This window comes from Prionailurus bengalensis, chromosome A3, assembly GCF_016509475.1.
Source record: "Prionailurus bengalensis isolate Pbe53 chromosome A3, Fcat_Pben_1.1_paternal_pri, whole genome shotgun sequence".
Classification (NCBI taxonomy): Eukaryota; Metazoa; Chordata; class Mammalia; order Carnivora; family Felidae; genus Prionailurus; species Prionailurus bengalensis.
The window spans coordinates 114,594,987-114,612,553 of record NC_057354.1 but is presented as its reverse complement, the minus strand read 5'-3'; the positions used below and the strand labels follow the sequence as shown (position 1 = coordinate 114,612,553).

Sequence of the window (17,567 nt, the reverse complement as noted above, 5' to 3'; positions counted from 1 at the left end):
TCTGAAAGTATTAAATTTACCTTCTTTGTTTTTTGTTTTTTAAACTTTTTTTCTTCTTTAAATTAAGTAGCCCCATGCCCAGCATGAGACTTGAACTCATGACCCTGAGATCAAGAGTCACATCCTCTAGCCATTCAGGCGCCTCTGTACTTATCAACTTTAGCTACATATATATTAGTCTAAGTAATTGCCAACATATGAGGTTAATTAGTGACTCCATTTTTTTTTTTTGTAATGGATACTTCTGGTGTGAACAATCCTGATGATGAGCTATATTTCCTAACAGCAACATTTTAATCATTTGTTTTGTTGTTGTTTTGCAGCTTTAACTGCCTATACTTACTTGACCATATTTGACCTTTTTAGGTAAGTTTTAGAAGATCTCTTCAGTGTTTTGAAACTAATAAGGAATTTTTGCACTGAATTTATGAAGCTTTCTCTGCTTAAAGTAATGTGTGTAACAAGTAAAATTCTCAACAATATATATACAAACAATAACAATTAGGAGATATATTGGAAGAAATTATCTCATTTATAGAGGAACAGAAAAGGTAATACTAAGGCATTAGACCAGGTGCTTGAGGTGCCTACCTGTAGTTGAGTCAGCTGTGGCCAGGGAGCAGGGTCAAGTAAGAACATACCAGTTTCTTCTGTAACCATGTAGATGGGCATTAATAACTAAAGTGAGTAATTGTGAGCTAGGGAGACACCTTTTTGGCTCCCTGCTTTGTAAGACCTTTCATATTACTGTGTAAGGGTTGTAAAATACTTGATGTTTTCAAGAGCGATGCCTTAGGAGTATTACAATGTCTTTTCATCAGTCATCTAACTAAATCTACTTGACTGGTCTAAAACAGATAGTTACCACCTGAATTTCACACTGTCGTAATCTCCACTGTACTTGGAAAATGAACATCCAGAACATTCAGAATGTTAAGGTATTATTAATATTTAACTTTTAACAAAGATTAAAGTTAATCAGAGTCAAGATTTATTGTCTGTGGCTAAAATAAAATATATTATTTATTTTTTATTATTACCTTATTATTACTGTCTCATTTTTGCATGCTCAGTTATGGAAGCCATTTAGCATGGATAACTTACTGAGTAGAGAAAGAATGGATTTAGGTTCTATTTATTGACTTGATGTATCCTAATTTTTTTCAGTTTCTTCACATGTTAAAGCTGAGGTATTAGGATTTTGTGATTAGATTTGGGATTATTTGAATAATTTATTTAGTCTTCAAACACTGATAACTTTCACCAAACTTAGGAATTCTGGAAACTTAATTTATTTCTGTGTGTTCTCGCTCTAGTTCTAAAGCAAAATTTATTTTCCTTTTTACTTAGTTTAATAACATGTTTGATAAGTTACTGGGTAATGATGAGGAAACCTAGCCCTGTCTATTCATTTGGGTAAGTTCACGTCCTTTTATTTTCTGGTAACTTATTGCTATTAAAATGGTAGGTGTATCAGGAAGTAAAGAGCTAGTTAGAATATTTGTAGAGAATAAATGCTGCCTGCTTAGTGGAATGGGGATCCCAAATAGTGAAATAGATTTAGAAAAGTATCTTCCAAGAGGATTTTAGATAAGAAACATGAATATTTACATTTAAATAGTATTAGAATAAAATGTTCACATTAAGTTTTTTTTTTCTATTTTATAAAACAAATATTAACATGAAATGTTCACATTAAGTTCTTGAGTATTTTGGTAATTTCTTAAATTTTAGTTAAAGGGAGTACAAAGGATCTTCCTATGTATGTGTTAGAAAAATGTGATATACTTTAACATTAATGCAGTGATAGAGATATATTTTTATCTTAAAATTGGATTTGTGATAGCTATGGGCTAATAGAATTTGAGATTCTGTTTCTGTAGTTTCAGAAATTACTCAAAGTTGAAAGTTGGAAGATAATCTTTTGAATTAGAAGTTTTTGTTAATATATTAGAAAAAATGAGTTTCTTTCAGATTTTAGGAAACAATGTGAAATTCAGTTTAGGGGGGATAGAATTAAGATGGTGGAGTGGTATGGGGACCCTGCGCTTGTCTTATCCCTGAAACCCAGCTAGTTCAGCATCAAGCCATCTTGAACACCTAGGAAATTGATCTGAGGATTAACACAATAGTCTGCATAATTTGAGCTACAGAAGTTGGCAGGTACGCAGTGTGGAGAGGTGAATTGGAGAAGAAAAAGGCTGCAGAGAGTACGGAGTCATTTTTGGGGAGAGAGGACAAAGAGAGAGGGAGAGAGTGCAGCACATCAGGATCACACAAGAAAAGCACTTCCCTTCCCTCAAAAGTAGCTGGAGGAAAAGAGAGAGAGTGAGAAAAGAGAAAGAGAGAAAGAGAAAAGACACTCTCAGGGGACTGGGCAAGAAGTCTGTTCCCCGAGACCATGGGCAGGGAGAAAAGAGAGGGTTTCAGTGTCCCCAGGATTCTATAAGCAGTGGAGCAGACTCTAAAGTTTCGGAGCTCACTGACTGGCGCTGCTCCAGTGTGGAAGTAGGGATTTATTCCTGGGCTGCAGGGATTCAATATCCACACATCAATTGTGGTTCAGTGTCCACACATCAATCAACATGATACATCACATTAATAAAAAAAAGGATAAGAACCACATGATCCTTTCAATAGATGCAGAAAAGCATTTGACAAAGTACAGTGTCCTTTCTTGATGAAAACCCTCAAGAAAGTAGGGATGGAAAGAACATACCTCAACATCATAAAGGCCATATACAAAAGACCCACAATTAATATCATCCTCAATGGGGAGAAACTGAGAGCTTTCCCCGTAAGATCAGGAACATGTTGTTCAGCATAGTACTGGAAGTCCTAGCCTCAGCAGTCAGACAACAGAAAGAAACAAAAGGCATCCAAATCAGAGGGGAAGAAGTCAGACTTTCACTCTTCACAGACGACATGATACTCTACCTGGAAAACCCAAAAGACTCCACAAAAAACTACTAGAACTGGTACATAAATTCAGCAAAGTCACAGGATATAAAATCAATATACAAAAATCGGTTGCATTTCTATACACCAATAATGAAGCAGCAGAAAGAGAAATCAAAGAATCAATCCCATTTACAATTGCACCAAAAAACCATAAAATACTTAGGAATAAACCTAACCTAATAAAAGATCTGTATGCTGAAAACTAGAAAGCTTATGAAAGAAATTGAAGAAGACACAAAAAAATGTAAAAAAATTCCATGCTGCTGGATAGGAAGAACAAATATTGTTAAAATGTCGATACTACCCAAAGTAATCTACATATTCAGTGCAATCCCTGTCAAAGTAACACCAGCATTCTTCACAGAGCTAGAACAAATAATCCTAAAATTTGTATGGAACCGGAAAAGACTCCAAATAGCCAAAGCAATCTTGAAAAAGAAAACCAAAGCAGGAGGCATCACAATCCCAGACTTCAAGCTATACTACAAAGCTGTAATCATCAAGACAGTATGGTACTGGCACAAGAACAGACACTCAGATCAATGGAATAGAATAGAGAACCCAGAAATGGACCCACAGACGTATGGCCAACTAATCTTTGACAAAGCAGGAAAGAATATCCAATGGGAAAAAGACAGTCTCTTCGTTTTTTTTTTTAAATATATGAAATGTATTGTCAAATTGGTTTCCATACAACACCCAGTGTTCATCCCAAAAGATGCCCTCTTCAATACCCATCACCCACCCTCCCCTCCCTCCCACCCCCCATCAGCCCTCAGTTTGTTCTCATTTTTTTTTTTTTAATTTTTTTCAACGTTTATTTTTTTGGGACAGAGAGAGACAGAGCATGAACGGGGGAGGGGCAGAGAGAGAGGGAGACACAGATTCGGAAACAGGCTCCAGGCTCTGAGCCATCAGCCCAGAGCCTGACGCGGGGCTCGAACTCCCGGACCGCGAGATCGTGACCTGGCTGAAGTCGGACGCTTAACCGACTGCGCCACCCAGGCGCCCCTGTTCTCATTTTTTAAGAGCCTCTTATGCTTTGGCTCTCTTCCACTCTAACCTCTTTTTTTTCCCTTCCCCTCCCCCATGGGTTCCTGTTAAGTTTCTTAGGATCCACCTAAGAGTGAAACCATATAGTATCTGTCTTTCTCTGTATGGCTTATTTCACTTAGCATCACACTCTCCAGTTCCGTCCATGTTGCTACAAAGGGCCATATTTCATTCTTTCTCATTGCCACATAGTACTCCATTGTGTATATAAACCACAATTTCTTTATCCATTCTTCTGTTGATGGACATTTAGGCTCTTTCCATAATTTGGCTATTGTTGAGAGTGCTGCTATAAACATTGGGGTACAAGTGCCCCTATGTATCAGTACTCCTGTATCCCTTGGGTAAATTCCTACCAGTGCTACTGCTGGGTCATAGGGTAGGTCTATTTTTAACTTTTTGAGGAACCTCCACACTGTTTTTCAGAGTGGCTGCACCAGTTTGCATTCCCACCAACAGTGCAAGAGGGTTCCTGTTTCTCCACATCCTCCCCAGCATCCATAGTCTCCTGATTTGTTCATTTTGGCCACTCTGACTGGCGTGAGGTGATATCTGAGTGTGGTTTTGATTTGTATTTTCCTGGTGAGGAGCGACATTGAGCATCTTTTCATGTGCCTGTTGGCCATCCGGATGTCTTCTTTAGAGAAGTGTCTATTATTCATGTTTTCTGCCCATTTCTTCACTGGATTATTTGTTTTTCGGGTGTGGAGTTTGGTGAGCTCTTTATAGATTTTAGATACTAGCCCTTTGTCCGATATGTCATCTGCAAATATCTTTTCCCATTCCGTTGGTTGCCTTTTAGTTTTGTTGATTGTTTCCTTTGCTGTGCAGAAGGTTTTTATCTTGATGAGGTCCCAATAGTTCATTTTTGCCTTTAATCCCCCTGCCTTTGGGGATGTATCAAGTAAGAAATTGCTACGGCTGAGGTCAGAGAGGTTTTTTCCTGATTTCTCCTCTAGTGTTTTGATGGTTTCCTGTCTCACATTCAGGTCCTTTATCCATTTTGAGTTTATTTTTGTGAATGGTGTGAGAAAGTCGTCTAGTTTCAACCTTCTGCATGTTGCTATCCAGTTCTCCCAGCACCATTTGTTAAAGAGACTGACAGTCTCTTCAGCAAATGGTGTTAGGAATGCAGGACAGCAACATGCAGAAGAATGAACCTGGACCAGTTTCTTATACCATACATAAAAATAAACTCAAAATGGATGAAAGACCTAAATGTAAGATGGGAAACCATCAAACTCGTAGAGGAGAAAACAGGCAAAAGCCTCTGACCTCGGCCGCAGCATTTTCTTACTAGACATGTTTCCAGAGACAAGGGAAAACAACAGCAAAAGTGAACGATTGGGACCTCATCAAGATAGAAAGCTTCTGAACAGCAAAGGAAATAATCAACAACACTAAAAGACAACCAACGGAATGGGAGAATATATTTGCAAATGACATATTGGACATATCCAAAATCTATTAAAAAGTTAACAAATTCAACACTCAAAAAACAAATAATCCAGTGAAGAAATAGGCAGAAGACATGAATAGACACTTTTTCAAAGAAGACATCCAGGGGCACCTGTGCTGACCTCTCAGAGCCTGGAGCCTGCTCCAGATTCTGTGTTTCCCTCTCTCTCTGTTCCTCCCCTACTTGAGCTATCTCTCTCTCTCAAAAATAAAGAAACATTAAAAAAAAAAGACATCCGGAGGGGAAACAGACACATGAAAAGATGCTCAACATCACTCATCATCAGGGAAATACAAATCAAAACCATGAGATACCACCTCATTACCTGTGAAATAACTAAAATTAACAACTTGGGAAACAACAGATGTTGGCAAGGACACAGAAAAAGGGGAACCTTTTGCATGTTGGTGGGAATGCAAACTGGCGCAACCACTCTGGAAAACGATTTTTGAGGTTCCTCAAAAAAATTAAAAATAGAACTACCTTACAACCCAGCATTTGCACTACTAGCTATTTATCCAAAGGCTACAAAAATACTGATTCAAAGAGGCACATGCATCCCAGTGTTTACAGCAGCACCATCAACAATAGCCAAATTACAGAAAGAGCCCAAATGTCTGTTGACTGATGAATGAATAAAGAAGAATAAAGAATACATATGTGTGTATATATATACATATGTATGTATATATATATATATGTATAATATGTATATCTGTATATGTATATATACATATAATGGAATATTACTCAGCAATCAAAAAGAATGAAATCTTGCCATTTGCAGCAACATGAATGGAACTAGAGTGTATTATGCTAGGTGAAATAAGTCAGAGAAAGACAAATCTATGATTTCACTCATGTGGAGTTCATCATAAGTAGATGAACATAAAGGAAGGGAAGGAAAACTAAGACAAAAACAGAAAGGGAGGGATGCCTGGGTGGCTCAGTTGGTTAAGCATCTGACTCTTGACTTCAGCTCAGGTCATGGTCTCATGGTTTGTGAGTTTGAGCCCCATGTCAGCCTCTGCACTGACAGTGTGGAGCCTGCTTGGCCTTCTCTCTCTGCCTCTACTCTGCTTGCTCTCTCTTTCAAAAAAAATAAGTAAAGTTAAAAAAAACAGAAAGGGAGGTAAACCATAAGAGACTCTTAAATACAAAGAACAAGCAAGTTGCTGGAGGAGTGTTGGGTGGGGGAATGGGCTAAATGGGTGATGGGTGTTAAGGAAGACACTTGGGATGAGCACTGGGTGTTTTATGTAAGTGATGAATCACTAAATTCTACTCCTGAAACCATTATTACACTATATGTTAACTAACTTGGGTTTAAATAAAAATTTTTTAAAAAGTTTGGGTGGCGGGGTTATTGTGATAAAATGTGCATAGCATAAAAGTTACCATTTTAATCATTTTCAGGTGTACAATTCAGTGGCAGTACCTTCACGGTGTTGTATGAGCAATGCCATTATTTCCAAAAATATTTCCTCTTCCCAAACAAAAACTCATATCCACTTAACAGTAACTCCCTATTCCCCTATCTTTCAGCCCCTGGCAACCACCATTCTACTTTCTGTGTTTATGAATTTGCCTCTTCTAGGCACCTCACATAAATGGAATCAAACAATATTTGTCCTTTTGAATATGACTTATTTCACTTAATGTTTTCAAATTTCATCTGTGTTATAGCATAGATCAGAATTTCATGATTTCCTTAAGTTGAATAATATTCTATTGTATGTATATATCACATTTTGTTTATTATGTTGATGGACAGTTGGGCTGTATCCACCTTTGGGCCATTGTGAGTCATGCTTTTATAACAATTGGTGTACAAGTATCTGTTTGAATCCCTGCTTTCAGCTCTTTTGGGTATATACTCATTCCTGGATCATATTCTGTGATTCCATGTTTAATTTTTTGAGAACCACCATATAATTTTCCACAGAAGCAGCACCATTTTATATTCCCACCAGCATCCTCACCAACACTTGTCATTTTTCTTTTTCTTTTTAAGTTTTTAAAATTCTAATATAATTAACATACAGCATTATATTAGCTTGAGGTGTACAGTATAGTGATTCATAATTCTGTATGTTACCAACTGCTCGTCACAGTAGTATACTCTGGAGTTCCTGGGGGCTCAGTTGACTCACTGTCTCAATCTTGATTTTGGCTCAGGTCATGATCTCACAGTTCATGAGATCAAGCCCTGTGTCGGGTTCTGTGCTGACAGTGCAGAGCCTGCTTGGGATTCTCTCTCTGTCTCTCTCTCTCTGTCTCTCTCTCTCTGTCTCTCTCTGTCTCTCTCTCTCTCTCTCTCTCTCTATTATTTGCAAATATCTTCTCCCATTGAAAGAAGAATTTAACTTTCTGGCCCTCCCCTGTGCATGCTCTCTCTCTCGGTCTCAAAATAAAAAATAAACATTAAAAAAAAACAATAAGTATACTTTTAATTCCCTTCACCTATTACACCCGTGCCCACCCCCCCTTGCCCTCTGGTAACCATGTTTATTCTTTGTATTTAAGAGTCTATGTTTTGTTTTGTCTCTTTTTCTTTGTTTAGTTTCTTAAATTCTACATATGCTACTTATTTCATTTAGCATTATACCCTCTAAATCCATCTATGTTGTTGCAAATGGCAAGATTTTATTCTTTTTACGGCTGAGTAATAATCCATTGTGTGTGTATACACACACATACAATACTGTTCTTTATGCATTCATCTATTAATAGATCCTTGGGGTGCTTCCATATTTTGACTCTTAAGTAATGCTGCAATAATCATAGGGGTACATGTACCTTTTTAAATTCGTGTTTTTGTAGTCTTTGGGTAAATATCATATAGTAATTTTATTTTTAATTTTTTGAGGAACCTCCGTACTGTTTTTCACAGTGGCTGCACCAGTTTGCATTCCCACCAACAGTGCACAAGGGTTCCTTTTTCTCCACATCCTCAACAATACTGGTTGTTTCTTGTGTTTTTGATTTAAGCCATTCTGACAGGTGTGAGGTGATTGTGGATTTGATTTGCATTTCCCTGATGCTGAGTGATGTTGAGCATCTTTTCATGTATCTGTTGGCCATCTGTGTATCTTCTTTGGAGAAATGTCTGTTCATGTCTTCTGCCCATTTTTAATAGGAAAAACATTTTTTGATGTTGTATAAGTTCTTTATATATTTTGGATACTAATCTCTTATTGGGTGTATTATTTGCAAATATCTTCTCCCATTGAAAGAAGAATTTAACTTGGCAAAGAAACTTGGACCAAACTTACCCATCTTCTCTACCATACCATTCATTGGGAATATTCTTTTGAACAAAATCAAGTTTTGTTTACTTCAACAATGGGGCAAAGTAAACATGAAATTTTCATGCAAGATGAAGATATTCCTAAGTGTCACTAAAATTTGATAGCATTGGACTGTTGCTATGATATTTGGTTTTAAGGTACATATAGATATCTCTATATGGAAATCTGTGACTCTGAGTTAAGGCTTTTGGTTGTAAGTGACAAAAATCCAATTCAAACTAGTATCGAGGGAAAATGGGAACTTTTGTAATTTATGTAACCAGAATGTGGGAAGACTGAGGTAACTGGCATAGGGACTAGCACACTCAGGACCCTTGTCTTTCTCTTACCTCTCAGGCCCACTTTTCTCTGCATGTCAGGTTTAGTTTCTCATACCATGTTTCCCTACCATAATAGAATAACTCCTAGCAAGACCTTAACTTGAAATTTCTTAACTACATCCTAGATAAGGAAAGATGCTTCCCCAGTGCTAGTAAAGAAAATCATGGGAAAGAACTATTGATTGGTCCAGCTTGGAACAGATATTAGTCTCTAGATCAGTTACTGTGGCCAGGAGACCAGGTTAAGCAAGGACATGATAGCTCCCACTTACTTAGACTGAACAAGAAAGGAGGGAGCAATTAAACAATAAAATTAACATCCAAGTATAATTGTCAGTCACATAGCTTGAACTATCATCTATATATATATATTTTAATATTTTTATTTTTGACAGAGAGAGACAGAGCATGAGTGGGGGAGGGGCAGAGAGAGAGGGAGACACAGAATCTGAAGCAGGCTCCAGGCTCTGAGCTGTCCTCACAGAGCCCGACGCAGGGCTTGAACTCACAGACCACGAGATCATGACCTGAGCCGAAGTCGGACGCTCAACCAACTGAGCCACCCAGGCGTCCCTACTATCTATATTTAATAATTCCAAACTCCAGTTCTCTAGCCCTAAGATCTGTCTTGTTTCAGACTACCTTCTTGACAGCATCACATGGATATCTATTTGCCTTAAACTTTGGCTAGAATTCTTGTTTTCTTCCCTAAAAACCTGTTCCTCTGCAGTTTTTCCCATCTTAGTTAATACCACCACTCATTTGCTCAAGCAAAATTTTTAGTCTTCTCCCATTCCCCACATTTATCCATCAGCAGGTTTTTACGGGGTAACCTATAGACACATCCAGAATCTGCCCTGACCCGCATTTCTATCTCAACAACTACCATCGTAACTAAGCTACCTTCATTTCTTATCTTTATCAATGTCCAGTCTCCTAATTGGTCCCCATGCCTCTCCTCTTACCCCCCTGTAGACCATTATCCATATAGCAACCAGAGTGTTTTCCATTTTATTTTTTATTTTAGTTTAGCTTAGTTATGTTTATTTTATTTATTTATGTTTAAGTAAGCTTCACATCCAGCATGGAGCCCAACTCAGGGCTTGAACTCACAATCCTGAGATTAAGACCTGAGCTAAGATCAAGAGTTGGATGCTTAACCAACTGAGCCATGCAGACACCCCATAGTGTTTTCCTTTTTAAACTTAAATCATGCTATCACTTTCCTTATAACCACCCAGTTATTTGCTGTCATACTTACAATAAAATCCTGACTCTTTTCTCTAGTTTACAAAATTCTTAGATGAGCTAGTCTCTGCCTACTTCTCTTCAAGTTTCTACTTTCATGCCCTATATACCACACAGTCTTTCTTTCTGTAATTTGTGTACAGCGCATATATTCCTGCTTAGGTCTTTTGTACAAGCTGTTGTCTCTCCTTGAAATTCTCTTCACTTCATCTTTGCTGGATGTGCTCCATCTTGTTACTCGAATCCTAATATCACTAAATGCCAATGTGATTAAGTAACTGGGCCCAATCTGAAATAGATTCTAAAATAGATCACCTGGTTAGCCTCTTTCCATGTCAGACTACTATTATTCTCTGTATAGCATTTACCAGAAGTTATAAATTGTTATTCTCTCTCCCTCCTTAAAATGTAAATTTTGGGGCACCTGGGTGGCTCAGTCAGTTAAGTGTCTGATTTCGGCTCAGGTCATGATCTCAGTTTGTGAGTTTGAGCCCCATATCAGGCTCTCTGCTGTCAGCCCTGAGCCTGCTTCAGACCCTCTGTCTCCCTCTATCTGCCCCTCTGCTCTTGTATGCTCACTCTCTCTGCACCCCCCCAAATAAATTAAAAATACTAATAAAATGCAAATTTCATGGTAGCAGGGGCCAAATCTTGTTCTTATATCCTTGTACAGTTTGGTGAATTTTAATAAATGAATATACCTGTATAACTACTACCTAGATCATGATATGAAACTTTACAAATCCCCCAAAAAGCCCCCCTCCCTTTTTTTTTGAGTCAGAGTCCAGCCCAACAGAAATAATCAGTGTTCTGACCAGTGTTCTTTGCACATTATTGTTGCCTGTCTGGAGGCACATTAATGGGATTACAGTATATACTCTCCTATAATAGTGGTTCATTCTGGTCCATTGCTCTCATATCCCATTATATGAATATACCACAATTTCTTTTTATGTTCGACTATTGAAAGGCATTTAGGTGATTTTCAGCTTTTAGCTATTATAAATAAAGCTATTTGTGAATATTCTTGTACATGTCTTTTGGTATACATGTGTATCCCTTTATGTTGGATATGTATCTTTGAGTGAAGTTACTCAGTCATAGGAATTGTATATGTTCATTGTTGGAAGATAAGGTAATACCAGTTTTCTAGAGTGGTTTTACCAGTTTACTCTTTCACTGGCAATATTTGAGAGTTCTGGTTGCTTCATGCCTATACCAACAGTTGGTATTGTCTTTTTATTTTTTAAGCCATTCTAGGGTATGTAGTTGTGTCTTTTGGTTTTAAATTATTATCCTGATGACTAAATGAACACTTTTTCATATTACTGTCTTTTTCATATATTTCTTAGTCATTCAGATTACCTTTTTTGTCAGGTGCATATTAAAATGTTTTACCCATTTTTAAATTGGGTTACCTTTTTTTTCATATTGATCTGTAGAGTTCTTCATATATAAATAACTTTTCCCATGAATGAAAAGTTTTTTTATTTCAATAAGTTCAATTTATCAATTTTTCATGGGTTGTACTTTTTGTGTACTTGTCAAGAAATCTTAGCCAGCTCCGAGGTCATAAAGATACTCTACTGTTAGCTAGAAATCTTGTTGTTTGACCTTTCACATTTAACACCTACAGTCAAACTGGAATTCATTTTTGTATATGGGTTGAGGTAGAGGTCAGGGCATATTTTTTTTTATATAGCTGTTCAACTGATGAAACATTTATTGGAGGAAAAGTTAATCCTTTTTCTCCTGCCTTTATGTGCTACCTTTTTCATAAACTAGGTGAGTATGAATGTGTGATTCTATTTCTGGATTTTCTTGTCTGTTCAATGTCAATATCTGTCTATTCTTGCATTAGTACTTTGCTATATTAACTACAGTAGTTTTGAATAGTTTTGAAATACATCTTGACATCTAGTGGTGTAAACCTTCCAGCTTTGTTCTTCTTCGGATTGTCTTTGCTTTCTTTCACCTTTTGCGTTTCCATATGTGCACTTTAATATCAGTTTATTAGTTTCCACAAATAACATTTACATACTGCATTTACATACTGTTTTTTATACTCTTTTATAACCCACTCTTTTCATTTATATCTTTCCATGTCAATAAATACATTTCTGTTATATTTTTAATAATACGTTGTTGTTGGGGCGCCTGGGTGGCGCAGTCGGTTAAGCGTCCGACTTCAGCCAGGTCACGATCTCGCGGTCCGGGAGTTCGAGCCCTGCGTCGGGCTCTGGGCTGATGGCTCAGAGCCTGGAGCCTGTTTCCGATTCTGTGTCTCCCTCTCTCTCTGCCCCTTCCCCGTTCATGCTCTGTCTCTCTCTGTCCCAAAAATAAATAAACGTTGAAAAAAAAATTTAAAAATAATACGTTGTTGTTGATTCCAGCATTTTTCCCCTTTAAAAACAACAATGAGATCAGGATCCTTAATTATTTTATTGTCTTTACTGAAGATATCTAATTCCTTGAGAAATTATAAGCATTTATACTTATCACAAATATTGAATGCCATTAAACTGTTGTGGGAAAAAACTAAGATGAATATGATTACACGCCTTGGCCTTGAGCTTACAATTTAGGGATTATAAGGCATACACATAATTAACTGCAATTATTTGCTTCAGTGAGAGACCATATAATAAGTGGTTAAAATCATGAACTGTGGAACTAGAGTGCCTGAGTTTGGAAACCTCACTCCTCCACTTGCTAGCTGTATGACTCTAATAAGTTACTTTTCCTTTTTGTATATCAAGTTCCTTATCTCTTTTTCTTTTTTTTAAAAGTGGATAGAGTAACCTTCATAAGGTGTTGGGTAGTTTAGAAGACATTGTATGTTAAGCACTTTGAGCAGTGGTCTAACATAAGATGGGTCAATCAAGTGTTACCTGTTATTGTGATAATAATTATTTCCAGAAAAATAACAGCTATAAGTGGGTCCTAGGAATAGGTGTTGTACATATAGGCACTTTTTTTAAATCTGTGATAATCATTGTTTATCTTCATTCTAGAAAATCTGTAGTCTGTTCTAACAGTGTTTGGCTCAGGGCGCCTGGGTGGCTCAGTCGGTTGACCATCCGACTTCGGCTCAGATCATGATCTTGCAGTCTGTGAGTTCGAGCCCCACATCGGGCTCTGTGCTGACAGCTCAGAGCCTGGAGCCTTCTTCGGATTCTGTGTCTCCCTCTCTCTCTGCCCCTCCCCTGCTCATGCTCTGTCTCTCTCTGTCTGAAAAATAAATTTAAAAACATTAAAAAAAATTAACAGTGTTTGGCTTATAGTAGACACACACAAAAAATTTAGTATGTGAATAAATGAATGAAAATGTGTTCTGGAGATACTGGTGTATGAATTGTGCTGATCTAATTAATTTTCTTGTTTCAGATTTGAAAGATTAGAAGTCTTGGCTGTATTTGCCTCCACAGTCTTGGCACAACTGGGAGCTCTCTTTATATTAAAAGAAAGGTACGTTTGTTCTATATGTCACTTCATTGTAAATTCCACCTTTGGCAACATGAAAGAATCCAGTGAGACACATTTGGTTTAAAGGGTGTACAGATTAAGATGAGCAGTGCTGGAGTTTTGGTAGGATGTCCTCTTCATTTTTCAGACTTTTCTCCCTTCTTTTCACCCTCCTTTTATTACCTAATTTGATGCTACTAAATCCTGGGCAGGTATGAAGGAAAGGGGTTCAGTCAGACATGTTTTAATGCTTGGTATAAACCCATTGGAAAAAGTTTGGTGGGGAAGATTGATACTACATATGGAGGATAATTTGTAAGTCTTGCCTGATCACTGCTAATAATCAACAGTTGGTTATCATATTAAAAGATTTTGTTCAGGACGCCTGGCTGGCTCAGTTGGAAGAGCATGTGACTCTTGATCTTGGGGTCATGAGTTTGAGCCCCATGTTAAGTATAGAGATTACTTACACAAATAAACTAACTTAAAAAAAAAAAGATTTTGTTCACTTATTAGATTAATTTTATATTTAATAAAGCTTTTTAATTTCATAATTTTTAGAACTAATTTAATACATTTTTTCTTTCTTTTAGTGCAGAACGCTTTCTGGAGCAGCCCGAGATACACACGTGAGATTTTGCTTTTGACATAACATAATTTACTATTATGTTTGATCCCCAGTTATTGAGAGGTACATTAAGAATAATGGTTACTTTGGCCAGTCATAGGTCAGAGTGTGGCAATATACATTTCACTGATAATTCACAAACAAAATCCCTCAATTCCAAGACTCCTTCTCAGCCTTAAGTGTTCCCAAGTCCTTATGTTTTTATATTGCACAGGAAGGCCTTTGTACTCTGGCTTTAGGTCCCTCGTTATTTCCAGGCCTAAATCAACACATAAACTAGCCATGTTGGTCTTCTATGATTTAAAATTTGATGCCCAAAATCTTTTAGTAGCACCTTTACAAAAGATAAAATTGAGCCAGGCTGGCTCAGTCAGTTAGATGTCTGACTCTTGATTTCAGCTCTGGTCATGATCTCACAGTTCTTGAGACTGAGCTCTGCGTCAGGTTCTGCAGAAAGCATTGAACCTGCTTGGGATTCTCCCTCACCCTCTCTCCCTCTGCCCCTCCCCTGCTCACTCTCTCTCTGAAAATAAAAAAATAAACATTAAAGAAGTTAAAAAAAAAAAAGATAAAAGTGTAATTGTCTACTACAGAGTTGCCAAATACATGGACTTTTTCTGTTTTGACCAGTTTAATTCAGGATACTCTGACCTGCCTAGTATCTTGTAAACCATATACCATTGCATTTATATAAATTTATAACAGCAGTTACCTGTAGGAAGATACTATTCATGCTGAGAGTCCATTTTTGTCCTGTGTAAGATGGAACTCGAAAGCAAGTTCAGAGCCTGGCTCCACAAATCCCAACCCACTGCAGCAGATGACTCTCCCTTCCCATCTCCTAGTCTGTCTGCATGCTGAAATTACATGTTGCTATTACCAAGAAAAAATAATGGTAAATGTTATTGTTCTTTTTAGGGGAAGATTATTAGTTGGTACTTTTGTGGCTCTTTCCTTCAACTTGTTCACAATGCTTTCTATTCGGAATAAGCCTTTTGCTTATGTCTCTGAAGGTATGATTTTTATTTACCATTAATAAAAAATCCAATTCATCTCTCATAAAAACAAGTCCTGTGTTTGTTTTATTAACTCACATCACCTAGAAAGCTTATCCTGAAGAGAAGAGAGAACTATCCTAGAGGTTCTCAGGTCTTTTCTGAGTAGAGAATTACAAAACAAAATCTTATTAGTTCAAGCTTTAAAAGAATGTATTACTTTAAAATGAGCAGAACTGACGTATATTAAATTATATGTGATGAAAAATTACATTTGCCAAATAACATGAGTGGGATTTTAGATGTGTCACCTACTTAGAAAAAATCTATTGCACACATTTTGGAAACATCAGTATACTTCAGATGGTTGATATGCTCTTTGCAAATAATTGTATTCTGTTAAGTAAGTTCCCAGGAACTTCTCTGTGTCAATGGTGGATGGGCATATATTATAAAGTAGCATATATATTTTGAAATATTCTTTTATTTTCAAGTCTTTAAAAATTTAGAGTGTTATTTCTCTTCAGTAGTTAAAATTATTGTCATTTTTTGGTAATTTCCATGTTCTGGATTCCCACTAACCCGCAAAGGGTTAAACACTGATTGGTGGAGAAGTGAGGTAAAAATAAAAGTGGGCTGTGTGCACAGACCCACACTTTGAAGCAAAGATAGGAGAGGATCTTTTTAGGTCCACTGACTTGAACACTAAGACAATCAAGAGAAGAAAGTTTTCTGAATTTCCCATTCAAATTTAAACACCTTCGTGAATATTATGAAGCGTCAGTTGTATTTGTATGAATTAAAGTTTTAGAATTACTGCATGAACTAGAAAATATGGTATTTGTGATGTCCAGAATTATTTTGAAAAGAAAAGCATAAGTTATTAAAATAGTATAATGTTCACTCTAGAGATTTTAAGAAGGTACAAAGATTTAGAAATTATCTCTCCATAAAGATGAGAAAGATCCAAGTTTTCCTTTTATAAATAATGCTACAATCTGCTTTCTGATATCACATTTCTTTTATGCATCTGTGAGTCTTCTTCAGGATGAATTCCCAGAGAAATTATAAATGGGTTAGAAATATAATATCTTTCAAGTCAATGATATATATTGTGCCAGACTTATTTCTGGAAAGGCTATCTAGTTTATATTTTCATTAGCTGGATATTAAAGTTCCCAGAAACATTAATATTTGTGACATTAGTTGAAATTTGAGTGAAAGATAATACTGAGCACTTTCTGTCTACCAGACACAATGCTAAACTCTTTATGTAGATCAGCCCATTTAATTCTCCCTATAACCACATGAGGTAAATAATTTTATTATTTTTATATTACACTGAGGCACTGAGAGATTAAATCACTTGCCCAAAGTCAAATATCTAGCTAAGAGCTGGGTTTTAAGTCAGATATTCTGGCAATAGAGTCTGCTCTTAACTGCTCTACAATATGGCTTTTGTATAACCTCGCCAGTCTTTTTTACATCATGTTACACATGAAAAAGTGAGTATTTCTATAATCCTGAGATAAATGTAAAAGGATGTTTGAGCCTGGGGGCTACTTGTTCAGGAACAGTAACTGGCAGGTTTCTGCATGTAGCCAGATCCCCTACCTGGCCTTTCTGAGAGCTGGGGAAATTAAGAATTGGTATACCTATAACCCATTCTCAGCACACTGGTTAGGAAGTTCTGCTTTACATTTAAAGAGCCTTTAAAATTAATAGTACACTGACATATGTAATTCCTCCAGGTCAGTGATATAAATAGTTGAAACTGCTTTTGCTTTATTATCTTGAAGGTATAAAAGAGGGGAAAAGTCTAGATTTAAGTAGCATGTCCTTTTGTAAAATGTTATACAGTCATTACAAAACTTATCTTTTAAATTAAGGAAATCAAGTATTTCTGGTAGTGGTTTATTTTTCTATATAGGTAATTTACGTGTTTTCTTCTTAAAGCTGCTAGTACGAGTTGGCTTCAAGAGCATGTTGCAGATCTTAGTCGAAGGTAAGATGTTATGTGGGGTTTCATGATACACATAATTTCAAAGGGATGTACAAGAAATGCATCTGTCATGGGAACTTACATTATTCATTGCTGAGGTTGCTACATGAATCTCACAGATCAAA

General features: G+C 36.7%; 1 protein-coding gene across 3 annotated transcripts in view; it reads left to right on the top strand.

Moving 5' to 3' along the window:
- Nucleotides 1–17,567, top strand: part of SLC30A6 (solute carrier family 30 member 6) — a 45,887-nt gene that overhangs the window by 10,699 nt on the left and 17,621 nt on the right. Inside the window, exons 4-9 of one of the 3 annotated variants that reach the window (XM_043604188.1) lie at nucleotides 324–366; nucleotides 1,351–1,416; nucleotides 13,740–13,820; nucleotides 14,411–14,446; nucleotides 15,364–15,458; nucleotides 17,397–17,445. In XM_043604188.1, coding sequence (XP_043460123.1) covers nucleotides 324–366; nucleotides 1,351–1,416; nucleotides 13,740–13,820; nucleotides 14,411–14,446; nucleotides 15,364–15,458; nucleotides 17,397–17,445 — 370 coding nt within the window. Of the gene's footprint in view, nucleotides 1–323; nucleotides 367–1,350; nucleotides 1,417–13,739; nucleotides 13,821–14,410; nucleotides 14,447–15,363; nucleotides 15,459–17,396; nucleotides 17,446–17,567 lie in introns of those variants that run through there. The other 2 variants (XM_043604189.1, XM_043604190.1) reach the window with 2 other exon arrangements.